General features: G+C 45.7%; 1 protein-coding gene across 5 annotated transcripts; it reads left to right on the forward strand.

The window, feature by feature from the left end:
* Positions 1-4,536: 4,536 nt before the first annotated feature.
* MORN4 (MORN repeat containing 4) lies at positions 4,537-16,086 on the forward strand. Of its 5 annotated transcripts, XM_059169293.1 has the most exons (6): positions 4,537-4,677; positions 8,236-8,353; positions 12,069-12,166; positions 13,881-13,995; positions 14,376-14,485; positions 14,744-16,086. In XM_059169293.1, the coding sequence occupies exons 3-6, from the start codon at positions 12,100-12,102 to the stop codon at positions 14,890-14,892; spliced, it is 441 nt and encodes a 146-aa protein (XP_059025276.1). In that variant the 5' UTR covers positions 4,537-4,677; positions 8,236-8,353; positions 12,069-12,099; the 3' UTR covers positions 14,893-16,086. The 5 variants fall into 5 exon arrangements, with proteins under 5 accessions (XP_059025276.1, XP_059025275.1, XP_059025278.1 ...); XM_059169292.1 differs by lacking the exon at positions 8,236-8,353; XM_059169295.1 differs by lacking the exons at positions 4,537-4,677; positions 8,236-8,353 and adding an exon at positions 4,712-4,879.
* Positions 16,087-16,691: the final 605 nt, after the last annotated feature.

Here is a 16,691-nt window from a genome sequence, read left to right on the forward strand (position 1 = left end):
AGACTTCTTAATCAGTCATTTGTTGAGTGTGTACTATGAACCAACCTGCTATGAAAGTAGAGAAATCTAATCTTTGTATCTGCATTCATTCAATCATGCATTCATTAAACACTTATCAAGCACGTACTATGTCCTAAATTCTAGAGAGACAAAACTGAAGCAAAGAAACAAAAATCCCTAATCTGGGGGCTTGGGTGGCTCAGTGGGTTAAAGCCTCTGCCTTCTGCTCAGATCATGAGGAATCGAGCCCAGCATAGGGCTCTCTGCTCGGCAGGGAGCCTGCTTCCTCCTCTCTCTCTCTGCCTGCCTCTCTACCTACTAGTGATCTCTGTCAAATAAATAAACAAAATCTTTTAAAAAATCCCTAATCTACCTAAATAAAAAGGTTTTTAAAAACCACAGGCCTAATGCAATTTACACAGTGTCCGGCCCGCATGCTCTATGCTTCTTTGTCCATTGAAGAAAGATATGATCTTATTAGATTAGAAAGTTCCCTGAGCTGAGTACGTGACTGTTTTATTCACCACTGTAAAACCTTGCTGTCCAGACACGACAGGGACTCTGTATATTTTTATTAGCGGAAAAGAGAAGAAAAAACTGTCCTTTCCCTCAAGGGGAAGACATACAGCTCTCTGAGGCAGCAAGAGTAAAGGCGCCAACACTGAAAACTGAAAACTCATAATAGAAGATCAGTGATTTGGGGGTAGGCTAGAAAGTCAGCAAAGGCCTTAAAGAGGTCATTGTATGAGATAGGTTTTAAAGAAAGAATGTAATTAGATAAGGGGAGAGGGAGAAAAGAGGGAATCAAAGTCATTTGAGTTTGAAGGCCACCTGTGCTAAGTGTTTTACTATCCCTTCCTCAATTAAATAAGAATGATGATAATGTATATAAAACACTGGGCATAGTGCTTAGTACCTAAAAAGTGCACTAAAAATGATCATCCCTCCCTCAAATAAGAATCAAGATAGTAAAACACTTAGCACAGTGATTAGTAAGTATACTCAACAAATGGTACCACATTTTTATCATTGATGTTGTTTTTGTTTTTGTGCTTAGAATCACCAGCAGACTAGAGACATGGGTTTTCACAGGAGATAATCAGCCATATTGTAACCAATATTTCATAGTCATTCTTCCTTGAATCAAATTATTGTCACAGTACTAGAAATACTAGAAGTACTGAACTGCATTGAATTGCACTGAAAAAACTATTGTTTAATTGTAAGTGTGAGAATGCCTTAAACTTTTTTTGGCATGTAAACCATTTTAGGCAAAGGTTCGTACAGTTTTCCATACAGTTTCCTCTTTTAGTTAGAAGACATGTATTTTCCTTTCCATCCAGACACCAAATAATTCAGTAATACTTGCCTCTTGCACCCCAGGGGTCACATCCACAAAGATGATCTCTTGGTATTATTCATCTCATTTAGCCCATAAGCTTCAAATTATTGTCAAGGAAAGCTGCAAGATTTAGAGCTCTCCCTTGAGAACTCTAAGGGAAATTCTCAAAATCTATTTGATTCTACCACTTAGAACTTGTTCTACTGGACCAAAAAAAAAAAAAAAGGTCAATATATTAATATATTCTCTATTACCTATGAAGAGCTAGCACTCACCAAATGCGAGATATTGTTTCTTGTAAATTACATGAATATAACTGAATTACACATAAACGGCATTACAGATCTTATGATTTTGGAAAATGAGTAAAGTGACTTGCATGTGGTCATGCAGCTAGGCAGACTAGCTCAATGCTTTTAACACTATATTGTCTCTTGTTAAATATCTCTATGAGCTGTGTTTCATATGTGTTGTGGGAAGCAAAGGCAAAAGAAGAATTAAATTTCCCTGCTACTTAAAGCCCACTCACAAGTACTTAAAACAGGCAGAGTGACATTTCTCTAGGAACTCAGCTGTCCTGACATTAATACTTTGCTAAGGGAAAATGCTTAGCTTAACATTATCCCAACGATCCCCACACCCCATCCTGTAAGTCTACTTCAACATATAAAAATTTCTTTGGAAACTTCCTTTATCTCTACCCCCAAGATATCTGTTGGCCGTCAGCCCAATCCTATGACCCACCAATACACATTGAAGGGTCTCATGACTAAGGTTTTATTAGAAAGTAATAAATGACCTTTTCCTAACAAGAGCTAGTCCCCTCAAGGTCTTGGAAACCTTATTTCCAAAATTCCTGAGAGATTTACACTATGTCTAACCCCCTCACAACTTGAAAGTATATAACCAGTCACTCTTCATTACCCTAGTACAGCTCTTTCTGCCCACAGGTCCTGTCCCTGTGCTCTGCTCCTATGCTTTAATAAAACCACCTTTTTACACTGAAGATGTCTCAAAAATTCTTTCTAGGCCATTGGCTCTGAACCCCAACATCTTTCCTACATCATTATGTACTCCCTTTCTTTCCATATTCTCTGATGCCACATTACTTTTGAGACTCTCAAGACGTCTTTTCTACATTATTTTTTTTAAAGATTTTATTTGTTTATTTGACAGACAAAGACCACAAGTAGGCAGAGAGGCAGGCAGAGAGAGAGGAGGAAGCAGGCTCCCCACGGAGCAGAGAGCCGGATGCGGGGCTTGATCCCAGGATCCTGGTATCATGACCGGAGGCAAAGGCAGAGGCTTTAACCCACTGAGCCACCCAGGCACCCCTCTTTTCTACATTATTAAAATAGCTTGAGTTTGCTCTTCTACTTCCAATCTCTCTGGTTATCTCTGAACATCACTACCAGATTAATTTTCTTTTCTTTTCCTTTTTTTTTTTTTTTTAAAGATTTTACTTATTTGACAGACAGAGATCACAAGTAGGCAGAGAGATAGGCAGAGAGAGGAGGAAGCAGGCTCCTCGCTGAGCAGAGAGCCTGATGCGGGGCTTGATCCCAGGACCCTGAGATCATGACCTGAGCAGAACCCACTGAGCCACCCAGGCACCCCCCAGATTAATTATCTTAGAACACTGATTTCCTGGTGTCACTGCTCTGATTAAGAAACTACATTTTTATTGCAGTAAAATAATGTATTTTTTATCATTTTAACCATTCACAAGTATACAGTTCAGTAACATTAAATACATTCACAATGTTGCATAACCATCACCACTGCCTATACCCAAAACTTTTTCATCAACCCAACAAAACTCTGTATCCATTAAACAATAACTCCCTCTTTCTCTAGCTCCTGGTAAATTCTACTTTCTGTGTTTATGAATTTGCCCATTCAAAACACTGTATTTTGCAAACCATATTTTCCCCAAATTTTTCAGGTTTCTCCATAACTTAACCACACAATCTACCTAACCTTATTTCATCAAATTCCCTAATATACATTCTCTAATCTAATAAGGTCTACTTATTAGGTTAGGTTAGATTTCCTTTTTAATCTAATAGGATTTTCTTGACATGCCATTCTCTCAAAGACTGTGTTTTTATTTATAGTAGCTACCACACAGTTTAGCATGCTTAACCATTGAGTGTTAGAGCTGGTGGAATCTTATAGGTCTGCTAGTCCAACTCATTTTACAGACTGGAGAGCTTAATAACTGGCTTGAGTCACACACACACTTGGTGGCAGACATGGAATTTGAACAAAGAATCCTAGTCTTGTCAAACAATGTGAAACTGGTGTTTATGGAGCATAATGTCACAGATACAGTATTGAGAATTTTACACTATATTCTCATATAAGTGCTAGGGAGTCTTTATTATTATTATTATTTTCATTTTCTATCTCACAGATGAAGAAACACCCAAATTGGAGCAGTTTGTTTACTGTCTTCATGCACTTGCCTTCTTTTAATAATTAAATATAGTCTTGATGTTTTTCCCTGTGCATGAATCTTTTCTTCTCCACATCTAGGCTGTAAGACCCATGAGGGCAGCGATCCTCTTTTCTAGCTGCATTCACATTGATAAGTAAATAAATGGATAAAAGGATCGGCATACGTAATATTTGGAGAATTCGCTCCAATCTCGATAATACATTTTAAACACAAAGATCTGAGTAATGACAACACAACTCCTTACAACGAGTGAATGCATAAGTGTCCTGGTATCACGGTGCTGGCACAGGGCTGACACTCATTAAACCTCAGCTGCCTGGTCCAGCATGTTACAATTCACAAAGGTGAAACTCAAAATCCAGGTTTGGGTTCTGCGCTTAAACTCCAGCGAAGAGTCATTTACAGCTCTGAAGGTCCGCGTAGGACCCGAAGCGCTCGAGTTGGTGGTCCGTTTTTTTTTTTTTACCCAGGTTTGGTTTTGTTTTGCTTTTGTCCACATTTCGGTTAGAATGTCTCTGAGCAGACCAGACCTGAGATCTCCCTCAAGTGGCCGAGGTAGGACCACGGGTTCAGCCCCACCCCTCTTTCGGCTGTTTGACCCGAGCTCTTGAGACCCTCCGCCCCGCACAAAGATGGCGCAGAGTCCGCGCTGAGCCAATGGAGAGTGGCGTTGCTCCTGGTTGCCTAGGTAACAGCCAATGGACAGCCGGAATTGCGCCCAGTGCGGCCGCCCGGGATGGCGGCGTCAAGTGGGGCAGGCGCTGGTGGAGGTGGTGGAGAGGCTGGTGGCAGGGGCGAGCCCGGCGGAGCCGCCGTCCCGGCCGCTGGAGCCCAGCGTCTGGGCGTGATTGTCATCCCGAAAGGCGGAGCTCAGGTTGGCCCGTAGCGCAGGAGGGAGGGGGCCACGAGCTTGTGGTCGGTGAGAAAGGAGGAGTCCATCCCGAGATGACCGGCTGGGGATCGGGATTCCATCCAGAAGGCGCTGACTAGAGGGCGGGGCCGGTGGGATACCGAACCCGTGAGACCAGAGAACCTCTGGTCTCTACCCGTGGGGCCGAGTCCAGGGAGAGCCCACGGTACCTGGCTTGGAGAGTGGGTTGGGGCGGGGGGATGCTGCGTCCGGAGGGGATGGTGGACCAGTGTGAGCAGAGACCTGGTCCCAGCGGTAGAGCAGAGCTCGGGTGGAGGGAAGGATCAGTGCTGGGATCCAAGAACGGGGTGGGAGATCGACTAGGAAATGTTCTTAGTTGGGTCTAGGGCTTTGTTTGGCCTGGGCCGGCCTGTCACACTCTGCTGGAGAGACGTCCCACACAACAAGGCTTGTGGATGGTGGCATGCCGGCTAGGTAGCATCTGCAAACTGCTTAGGTATCCGCAGGAGTAACTCGGATTTATTAGAATCCGCTCCACGCATTTCCTTTTTCATGAAATAGGATAGTATCATGGCAGTCCTCATCGTCCCCAAGCCTTTTATTTATTTATTTATTTTAATCTTCTTTCTGGTATCAGGATTTTCTTCCCACTTTCTTCAATCTAACTGTCCCACAGTCTTCCTAAATAAGACCTTTGTCTAGTAGCAAAACATTTTTTTTCTTTTTGAGTTCAAGGAAGACTTATAGTAAAAAGACTTGTAAATTTATAAGAAAAACAGTTATTTCAAACTCATTTAAGCACTTTAAAAGGAATGTGTGACTTTTTGTTCTAGGTTTCTTACAAGCCAGAATTTTTGTTCACCAGAGTCTTCCTTTCTTCTCTTTAGTATTCTAAAAACCAAAGACTGCTTTCTTTATAATTAAGAGAACTTTGGCAAGGTATTCATACTCTGGGGAGGCTTTGGAGGAACAATGTAAAGGTATATGTGGGGAAAGCAGGCTGCCTCAAAGCAATACTTTTTAAGTGAAAAATCTGTTCCTCTTTTTTATTTTTTTTTTAAGATTTTATTTATGTATTTGACAGACAGAGATCACAAGTAGGCAGAGAGGCAGACAGAGAGATTGGAGGAAGCAGGCTCCCTGCCAAGCAGAGAGCCCGATGCGGGGCTCAATTCCAGGACCCAGGATCATGACCCCCGCCGAAGGCAGAGGCTTTAACCCACTGAGCCACCCAGGTGCCCCAAATCTGTTCCTCCTCGTGGTAGCTTTGTGTGTGTGTGTGTGTGTGTGTGTGTCATTTTTAATCCTCCGAAATTGAATGCAAGATAGTGTGAATGCATAATATTTTTTTTAGCAAGTTTGATTCCTAAACTCTAAAAAAAGACAAATGGAATGGAAACAAAAGTTAACATTCCTGTCTCCAAGTTCTATCTGGAAATATCTGAATCAGGAGAAAATAAAGATAGCAGGGGTATCATCTTTTGTGCAGAGCAACAGTGTATTTGTTTCACGGACAAAAGTCAATTTCTTTTAAGTAAATGTTTGGATTGATCCTTTGCAACCCATTTATGAAAAGAGCAGAAAGGGTGGGTATCTGTTTAGAAGCCTGAATCTTCTTGGTTTGAGACTACATTTCATATGTATAGCTGAAGCCTAAACTCCGAGCCCACCTGTTGTTGTTGTTTTAAGATTTTATTTATTTATTTATTTATTTGACAGAGATCACAGAGAGGCAGGCAGAGAAAGAGCTCTGGGGAAGCAGGCTCCCTGCTGAGCAGAGAGCCCAATGTGGGGCCCGACCCCAGGACCCTGGGATCAAAACCTGAGCCAGAGGTTTTAACCCAGGCACCCCAACCTGTTCTCTAAGAAGATTTTTTTGGGTCACTGATACAAACACTGATTTGGATCCTTATTAAAGTGTTGGGTTTTCAGTCATTTTCATCAGTACTGGCTATTCTGTATTAAACTAGATTTGTTTCAATGACCATGATTTCTTTTTGGGTCAGTGACTGTACAGCTGACGATAACTTAGCCTGGCTAATTTTAGAAGTCATAGATGAACATCACGGTCCCTGGCGGTGACAGTATCAATTATTTGGACATAGGTAGAAGTTTCTAGTCAAATGGGTTCAACCATGGCCTGAGACCCATAGTGTCCATGTGTGTCCTTTAGTTAGCACTTCCAGTTGTGCTCTTGGGAATGGACATCATGTTGACCAGCAACTATTGAAGGGAATTTGCTCTGTCTCCCTAGATAAAGAAAGGAATGGAAATTTACTTTTGGAAAAACAAATGAGAGAGGAGGTCGCAGGGTTAGGTGGAGAGATGATGATCCAGTTACTACAGCTGTGTAACATTATACCCCAACCATAGCTGCTTAAAACCACCGTATGATGCTCACAGATTCTGTGAGTAAGGAGTTCGTAGATGGCATCGTGGGGATGACCTCGCTTTGCTCCATGATACCTCAGATGGGATGCCAACTCAGTGGCTGGGAGCTAGAATCATCTGAAGGCTCCTTGGCTTACAGCTGGTCCCTGGGCTAGGCTGATTCAAAGATGAGCATTGCCAACCGGAGCACCAACACATGTGGCTTTTTGTGGCTCATCTTCCTCGCAGCACAGTGGCCCCAGGGTAGTCAGACCTCCGTGGGCAAGCAGACCAGTGAGCAAGAGGGAAGATGCGTCACCTTTTCTGATCTGACCTCGGAACACACCATCTCTTCCATCGTGTCCTATTGGTTGAAGCAATCGCAAGCCTACCCTGATTCGAAGAAGAGTTAGACTCTACCTTTTGATGGGGCAGTGGCAAGGTCAAATTATAGAACGCGTAATACAGGAGATACGACCACAAATGTCTTTGGAAGTTACAATCTGCCACGTTTGGTAATTAGAGGATGATCTTTTCCATTTCATTGGCCTCTTTAAAATCTTTAGAATATTCTCCTTCAGAGCCACAGCATACCAGAAGAGGGGCTAGGTTTACAATTTGAGGGGCTGACTAGTACCGTGTCCAAAGCTAGTCTTCAAACTGGAGAAACACTGTTCCCTTCCTTTCAGCGACCTTCTCCTGGTCCCTGTGAAACAAGCAGGATGCCATTATGTGGAAGTTTCATGTGGCCTTGAGAAAAAGTAAACAAATGTTGGAGTCTGCTCCCCCAAGCCCCTGGACAGTCAGACCGACTCCTCACACGCCACCACAGTAACTCCTTCCAGACCTCTGAGTGAGGACAAGTTTACAGCTGCCAGACATCAAAAGGAATAGCCCTTGTCTTACCATCTCCCTGCATAAATCATGATTTTGTGTTTATGTTTCGGAATGGTTGTTTAGTGATAAGATTTATTATAAGATACGGCCTTTTAAGATTCTGTCTTGTTTTGAAGGAATGAAATATTTCAGATTTGTTCCATAAGCTGACTCTTAGTACGCTGACTTCATTAGTTTTGGGAAGCGCTGAAGACGGCCTGTAGTTATCAAAGCCTGCCTGGACTGGAAAGAGTTTTTCTCTGCAGTTTCGATGGAAAACTGCTTCTCTTCCTCTCATTAATGTTGTATTTGCAGTGGAGTCGTGCTGACCTCTACCCCAGGCACACTGATGCTGGGCTGACAACAAGAGGGTTGAGCCTGAAATTGGATGCCGACCTTGTGGAACATTGGTGGAACAGAGATGGCACACCAGGTATAAGCGTCACCAGTCAAAGAAATAGCCCCAGAGCGTTCAAGGAGCTTTAAGACAAGAAGAAAATGATCCCTACCTCGGGGCATCTAATGCTGTGTCAGAGAGCCTGGGCATGGAGCTCCCGAGTAGCAATAGAGAGAAAATCCCTGGTGGAGCTGTGGGAGGGGCTCGCAGACACCACTGGAAGAGCTTCCCAAGCTGGCCTCATTATGGGGGTAGAAACAAATGTTGCTTCCCGTTTGGGCGAGAGCCAGAGATTCTCAGAAGTCATCTGTTCTCATAGCTAGAAGGAAATGAGAGCTGTGAGACAGGGCCAGGGCCCAGAAGATGTGACTGAGCCCTTCTCTGTTGAGGCCCAACTGTTTGCACGTCAGAATGTTTCTGGGCTTACGGCATCTGTATCCAAAAACATCATGGCGTAGGTCAAAATTAAAATATCCCATAGTGTGGCGATAAAACAGGCAAGTGGCAATTGTAGTTTACTTTCTCTCAGCTTAGAATTTACCTCAGGCAAAATTGCTGGTTTTTCTTTTCCAAATGTTATTTGAATTATATTGGTAGCATTTTTATACGGAGACTTTGGGGAAATTTTTATTATAGTAAGTGAATGTGTGAGTTGAGACGTCTGTTTTTGAAGGAGGAAAAGAATAACATTTAGTGGACAGGGCCTAGTGGTGGTGTAGGTACTTTCATGTACCTTATTTAATTTTTTTAAAAGATTTTATTTATCTGACAGAGAGAGAGAACAAGTAGGGGGAGCAGCAGAGGGAAAGGGAGAGGGAGAAGCAGGCTCCCTGCTGAGCAGAGAGCCTGAAATGGGGCTTGATCCCAGGACCCTGAAATCATGACCCGAGCCAAGGCAGATATTTAACCAGCTGAGCCATCCAGGCGCCCCAGTGTATCTTATTTAATTCAATCCATAACAATTCTCTGAAGTAGGTATACTTTCTCCACTTGACAGGGGAGGAGACCAAGGTTTAGAGGCATGTAAGTAACCTTCTCGAGGTTACAGAGTACACAGGGATGTGGCCGCAGTGCTGGTGCTCCTGGGCCCGCACACCACTTTATTACACTGGGAGACATGTGGGATATGAAGACAGGATGGCATTTAGGAGCATGGGCCCCAGAGGCTGACCCCTAAGTTTCTGCTTCTAACTTGTGCATGTTAGCTGGGGGACCTTGGTGAATTTACTTACCCTCTCTGCCCCTCAGTTCCCTAATCTGTAAAATGGAAATGATAGTACTACCCACCTCATAAAGCTGTGAGCTGAAATTAGATTATGGCTTTTTTTTTTTTTTTTTTAAAGATTTATTTATTTATTTATTTGACAGAGAGAAATCACAAGTAGATGGAGAGGCAGGCAGAGAGAGAGAGGGAAGCAGGCTCCCTGCCGAGCAGAGAGCCCGATGCGGGACTCGATCCCAGGACCCTGAGATCATGACCTGAGCCGAAGGCAGCGGCTTAACCCACTGAGCCACCCAGGCGCCCAGATTATGGCTTTTTAAAAAGGATTGTATTTGTTTATTTGACAGAGAGAGACACAGCAAGAGAGGGAACACAAGCAGGGAGAGTGGGGGAGGGAGAAGCAGGCCTTCCGAGAAGCAGGGAGCCTGACGCGGGGCTCAATCCCAGCACCCTGGGATCATGACCTGAGCTAAAGGCAGATCTTAACCCACTGAGCCACCCAGGCACCCACCTCTAGGTTCCTTATTAAGAGGGGACCTTTCAATAGAGTGATTTATAGATCAGAGAACATTCACGCCTAATGTATCTGTTTGTAGGAGTAGTAGTCCTCATGCTTTCAAGTGTGTAGCAATCTAATGATGTGCTTGTTAAAACTACAGTTTCCCAGGCTCTAACTTACAGAATCTGATTCAGTAGATCTGGGGGTGGGTCTAGGACTCTGCATTGTTACTGTCACTTGTAAAACTGTTGTATTGCTTAGATCTGGAAAAGATGAAGAGGTGAGTAAACAGACCTAGGGAATTTAAAAAGAACTAGGGATCACACTTTTTAAGATGTGTCAAATACTTCTGTTTGTATTTAATGCTAGTCAGGTATCTTAATCCCCTTCTTATAGGATATCTTTGAATGCAAGCATTCTTTTAGTGCATATGTGAACCCATACCTGGCAGTCTCCAAATGTTGCTGGGTTGTTTATTTTTCTCTAATATCTCTGTAATAGCCATTTCTTCCTTCTGCTCCCATTATACTGTTATCCCCCTAGTTCAGGCCTTATGATCACGTACCTGGGTATATTGGTTAGCTTTTGCTGGGTAATAATAACACACCATCCCAAAACATAGTGGTTTCAAACGACCACCATATATTTAGTCCATCATTCTGTGACTCAGTAAATTGGGCCTGGGTTCAGGAGCAGCTGGTTGGTCATGTCCAAGCTCATCCAGGCATCTGTTGGCAGCTGGGACAGTAGCTCCACATGACCCCTCATCACCAGCCAACTAGCTCGGGCTCATCCACATGGGGGCAGGACAGTTCCAAGTGCGGTCGATGAGCACTTCCCAGACCTCTGCTGTATCCCTTTTGCTAACGTTCCATTAGTCCAAGCTGAGTCCCATAACCCACCCAGACCCAGTGGGCGGAGGAATAAAGTGCCCGTGAATGGACACATGGTGCTGCCATGTCACATCCCAAGGGCGCAAGCACAGGAGAGTCATTGGTGCTCATTTGCACAGTCTCCTGAAGGATTACATCTCCTGTCTTGCAGGCTTTTCTGGCTGTGGGCTCTTGATGCTCCAAAGCCTTCCGTTTCCCGCTGCCATGTTCATTTTCTGTAAGCACTGCTTTCGAATTATGTGCCTGTTCATAAACCCCCCAGGGCCTCCGTATTTTCCCCTCCCCATTAACTGGAAACTCTCCTGCCCAGCTTTCTGAGGTCTCCTTAGAGTAGCCTGACCAGAAAAGCAGAGCGAGCAAGACAAGAGAGAAAGAACTAGCAGCAGTCAGGGGAGGCTGGGACACTAGTCCAGCCCAGCCACAGCCTAGCTTTTCACTTCTCTCTCTCCACCTATGAAACAACAGAGTTTAGGTTTAAATCTGAAAGGCCCTCAGATTTCAGATTTCGGCTGAGTACCTAGACAAACTTATTTCCTCTTACTCTGTAAATAAACCTTCCACTGCAGTTAAGACCCAGCTTATTATTTTCCCACTAAACATCCGGGTTATGTGGCTCTTTGTGCTTTCATTCCCCAGGTTTTCTCCATGGGTGACTGCCCTTTGCATGCCTGCTTGCTTGCTTGCTTTTTAAATATTTTTTAAAAAGATTTTATTTATTTGACAGACAGAGATCACAAATAGGCAGAGAGGCAGGCAGAGACAGAGCATGGGGGCCGGGGGGAGGGAAGCGGGGGCGGAAGCAGGCTCCCTGCTGAACACAGAGCCCGATGTGGGGCTCAATCCCAGGACCCTGGGATCCTGACCTGAGCCAAAGGCAGAGGTTTTAACCCACTGAGACACCCAGGTGCCCCAAGGCTGATAACTTTTTTAAAACCAGCAGGAAAATAAGACTGCTTGAGCAGAGGTGGTGATGATGGGATTGGGAGTGGGGGGTTGGAAAGGTGGATGTGTTTTTTAAATGTATCCAAGATAACATATACTTAGCTGGTTAGCTGATAGAATATATCTGTAACATTGCTTTGCAGACCTTTCCTCCAGCCATCCCGTGACTCTGGTTCTCGCCTCTGTTTCCTGCAGTGTTTATCCTTTTCTTCCGTAAGCTGTCACCATGACCCTGACAAAAGGTTCCTTCACCTACTCCAGTGGCGAGGAATATCGCGGCGAGTGGAAGGAAGGTGAGAGGACCCCGGGGAATCAAGTGATGAACACTTCCTTTGGCTGAGAAGCCAACTGGATGAGTCTTTATAGTCTAATTCCAGGATTTAATCTGAATAGTGCCTTTCCTTTCTTTGATTTTAGGACTAAATAAAGGCATTAGAAAATGCCATTGTTTGCCCAATCTCCAGCAATGAGTTAAACCTTTCCACGTCAGAATATAAAGTGTTTTAACCTCTTTTTATTCTTTAGTGGTATTATTTGGGAATTGTTTTTATTCATTTTTTTTAAAAGATTTTATTTATTTATGTGACAGACAGAGATCACAAGTAGGCAGAGAGGCAGGCAGAGAGAGAGGGGGAAGCAGGCTCCCTGCGAGCAGAGAGCCTGATACTGGGCTCGATCCCAGGACCCTGGGATCATGACCTGAGCAAAAGGCAGAGGCTTTAACCCACTGAGCCACCCAGGCGCCCCAGGGAATTCTTTTTATAAATACTTATATACCAGGCAGAGTAAAATGAATTATTTTGAGTGCCTATAAAGTAGAAAATGCAGAATTCATTGCAATGACTTGGCTCCAGTGAATTTTAAAAGTTCAGGAAGATCTGGAAATTAGGACAGAGAGATACTCAAGAGTAAGTGACAGTCATTGCCTTGAATTTCCTGTGACAGCTCACTGCATTCGGAAGCATCTAGTCACAGGATTGGTGAAATTCTTCAGAGCCTGAAAAACATAGTCTGACCACTTCAAAGCCTCGTGGGGCCAGCCACGAGCTGCCCCGAGAAGCCTTGACTTCCTACAGTAGTGCCAGTGAAGAGAAGTTCTGGCGGTTTTGACATGCACCCCATTCTTCTCACGTTAGATCCCTACAGCTCATGAATTTTTGAGCCCTGAGAGGAGCAAGTGGGCAGATGGGATGTGCCCTTGCTCGGTACATCTCCCACCTTTCTCCTACCTCCCCAACACCTGCCGTCCCCTGAAATCTGGCCATTTAGAGGCACCATTCTGCCAGGCGGTCTCTGTCCCAGCTGCCGGAAGGACATGATTGCTCCTCCAGCATCTTGCTGTGTTCTGGTCAGTTCAGTGGGTAAACACAGCCCTCCTGACATAACAAAACCCGAATCAGTATTGCCAGTCAGCCCGTGAGGTGTGCCCCCTAGCTTCACGGTGCCCTGTGGCACTGTCTCCTCTCCGAGAGGCAGCAGAAGTCAGTGGTGAGGGCTCTCCAGCCAGGATGTCTGCGGCATTTGCTTTCTTGCTCTGCCACTCAGCAGCTCTCTGGTCTCGAGCAAGTGATAGCCTCTCCTAGCCTTGCTTTCTGCATCTGTGAAATGGGAATAATAATAGTACTGTGCTCTCTGTGTCTGTGAATGGGAATAATAATAGTACCTCTTAACATCGCGAGAATGAGATAGGTTGATAAATTCAAAGTGCTCAGAAGAGTGTCTGACACATAGTCAAGGCACTATGGTAGTTAGTTTTATTTTCCAGCGCTCTCACTCATACCGAGAGAGACCTGCTCCACATCTGATGTTCGTGACAAGATGGGAAGGTCCCAGGAGCCGGATTTTCCTGGTGTCTGACTCTGGGTAGCAGTTCTCTGCCCTGCTAACATCACTGCCTGTCTTCATTCCCTTGTGGGTCGGGTGACGAGCGACAAGGGATGTTAGGCAGCGAGGGGGTCCCTGAAGCTGCCTTATCCCAACCTGACAACTGTCTCTGTCTTTGCTCAGGCCGCAGACATGGTTTTGGTCAACTGATGTTTGCAGATGGTGGCACCTACCTGGGTCATTTTGAGAACGGGCTCTTTAATGGCTTCGGGGTACTGACCTTCTCCGATGGCTCAAGGTAAGTCCTGGTCATTCCTTTATGAGCTTTCCTAGTGGTAAATAGCTGCTCAGATCTGAGCTTGGCCCAGGCCCTCTGAAAACAGGCAAGAAGTAAGCAGTTCTTTTATGAGTTACTTTATAAATAGATCTAAAATTTGAAATGGCGAGGAGCCAAGTGACCTTCCACCCGACTGCCATTCTCTTGCGTTATCTCCTTGAGATTAGAGCCGCATATCACACATGCCCTCTGGCCCTCCTCTGGGAGTGGGGCGGTGGGGGCAGGGATTCTGAGGCAAGCAGAATCCGCTCCGCTCCTTGGCATTAATAGGTAACACCCACTGGTAGCTGCTTCACACAGTTAACCTGACAACTCACTACCTCCATCTCCTGTTCCTGCAGGTATGAGGGGGAGTTCGCCCAGGGCAAGTTTAACGGCGTCGGAGTCTTCATCCGACATGACAACATGACATTTGAAGGGGAATTTAAAAATGGCAGAGTAGACGGTTTTGGTAAGTCCCAGCCCCGCAGGATGGGAGCCCAGGGGTGGGAGCATGCCAGGGGTGGAGGTACACCTGGTTAGCTTGGATGTTTCCAGGACGTCTGCCCATCCATAGGATCAGGCCCGATGCCCGCCTGTGGAACTTGCTGGTTCAGGGTTCGGGAGTGAGGGCGGCAGGTTTTCCTTCTCCACTGCTCCATGATACCGAGCTGCTCTCTGAGTCACGCTCGCCCTTATCAGTCCCACATTTGCTTTATTCCCCTCAAAGGCCTGCTGACCTTCCCTGACGGTTCTCACGGAATACCCCGCAACGAAGGTCTGTTTGAGAACAACAAGCTGCTGCGGCGGGAGAAGTGCTCCGCGGTCGTGCAGCGGGCCCAGAGCGCCTCCAAGTCAGCCAGAAATCTCGCTGCCTGACGGGCGTCGTGCACCCGCGCCTGGGCTCGGGCCACAGCGCAGGCCCCCACAATGCACTCAAGGTGAATACGTGAACTGGATGTGAGAGGAGATGAGAATGCCCATGGAGCGGAGGCCTGGAGACGAGCCCCCTCACCTGCCAGGTGGGGATTCCATGACAAAAGTCATGAGGACTCTGGCCCCCCCGGCCCGCAGCAGGGTCACCAGTTCTGTCTCTGCCTCTCTCCCTGATTGGTATTCTCTGTCCCTAATGCCTCAGGTCGCCCAGCACAGACCTGCTTCTACTTGATTTCTTGCCCATGGAGGCAGAATTTCTTCATTCTGCCTGTACTGGGGGCAGTTGATCCTCGCCCCAGATTAGGGTGAGTGCTTTGTGCTACCCTGGAGAAACAGGGAGAAACATGGGGGTGACTTAGACAGCTCCTCAGTCCTATGGAAGTCAAAGAGTGTTTCTGTGTGTCGCCCCTTCTTTGGCTGCTGGTTGGCTTCATAACTCTGGGCCTACCACTTTGTCTCCCCAGGCTGGTATCTGTGTCTGCTTGTCCCCCTGTGAAGGGTTCGGTAAAAATACGATTTCCCTCTCCCTTGATTGTACAGGCTGTCTTCCTTACCTGAGTTCCAGCAGCTAATTTGTGCCCCATTGTGCCTCTTTCCTTCCTTAGACACGGGACAGGATCCCTCTGGGGAACAGTCAAGAAACTGATACGAGGAGTCATCTCATAACGTGTATTTGTTACTTACCCCGGGGCAGAGGACAGACATCTCTGGGCCACTTCAGGCCCTACCATGGAGTAACTGAATCCTTAGGGATGGCTTGGGCTGACACAGCCCCTTCCCAGTGGACCCATAGGTCAGACCCACCTCAACCCCTTGGAGCTTGGGGAGAATTGGATGGGTTCTAGGACTGCAGTGAACCAAAAGAGAATTTGGCTCCTTGCATTTGGTTCATGGTTAACTCTTCCATCACAAGCTTGGTTGTCAGCCCTGGGGGTCAGATCTGGATGGATGGGACCCCTGCGTAGTTTATGACGGACACCTCCAGTTACCCAGAGCCCAGACATGCCCACTCCACTCCCAGCCCCTTACCCTAATAGCAGATTGTGGTGGAAATTATAGCCCTGTGCCTCTATTTATTCTCCGAGTTGTACTGTAGAAACAAGTGTTTATGAGGAATAAACAATCAGCAGAACTGCCTATACTTAGTTTCTCGACTCTGGCTCTGCCTCCTCATGAATCAGCCCATTTGCCGTTTCTAAAAGTTCATCACAGATGAGGTCTTGGGACCGACACTGCAGACTCTACTGCACAGTACTTAATTCTCCATACCTCCGAGAGGTATGAGAGGTATGAGAAGGGAATGACCTGCTTTTTTTTCTTTTTTAAATCAGATGGGTTCAGGTTGCCCAAACTAGAAAGTGGCAGAGCTGGGTGGGATTTGTATCCCGGTTTTTCTGATTCCAAATCACTTTCCACTGTACTTCTCTTGCCCTGAGCATCATGAGATGGGGGCACTCATATCTGCTGGATCACCTTGGGCAAGTCAGTTCCTGCCTGGATTTCCCCTCTTCCTGCAGCAATACCTCCCCAACTGAGCTAATGTGCAGTGTTCACCTACTGTGCTAATCCCTTTACATGCGTGATCTTGTGGATCCCTGGGAGAAAGGAACTGTTATAATCCCCAAGTTACAGATCAGATCAGGCACTTTAAGTCGTTGCCCAAGGTCCCACCAACCCTAAGGGGCAGGTCTAAGAACTTAAACCCAGGCCTGTTTAATTTAAGCCCAGAGGCTGAGTGCTTT

Source organism: Mustela lutreola, chromosome 4 (genome assembly GCF_030435805.1).
Source record: "Mustela lutreola isolate mMusLut2 chromosome 4, mMusLut2.pri, whole genome shotgun sequence".
In the NCBI taxonomy this organism is placed as follows: Eukaryota; Metazoa; Chordata; class Mammalia; order Carnivora; family Mustelidae; genus Mustela; species Mustela lutreola.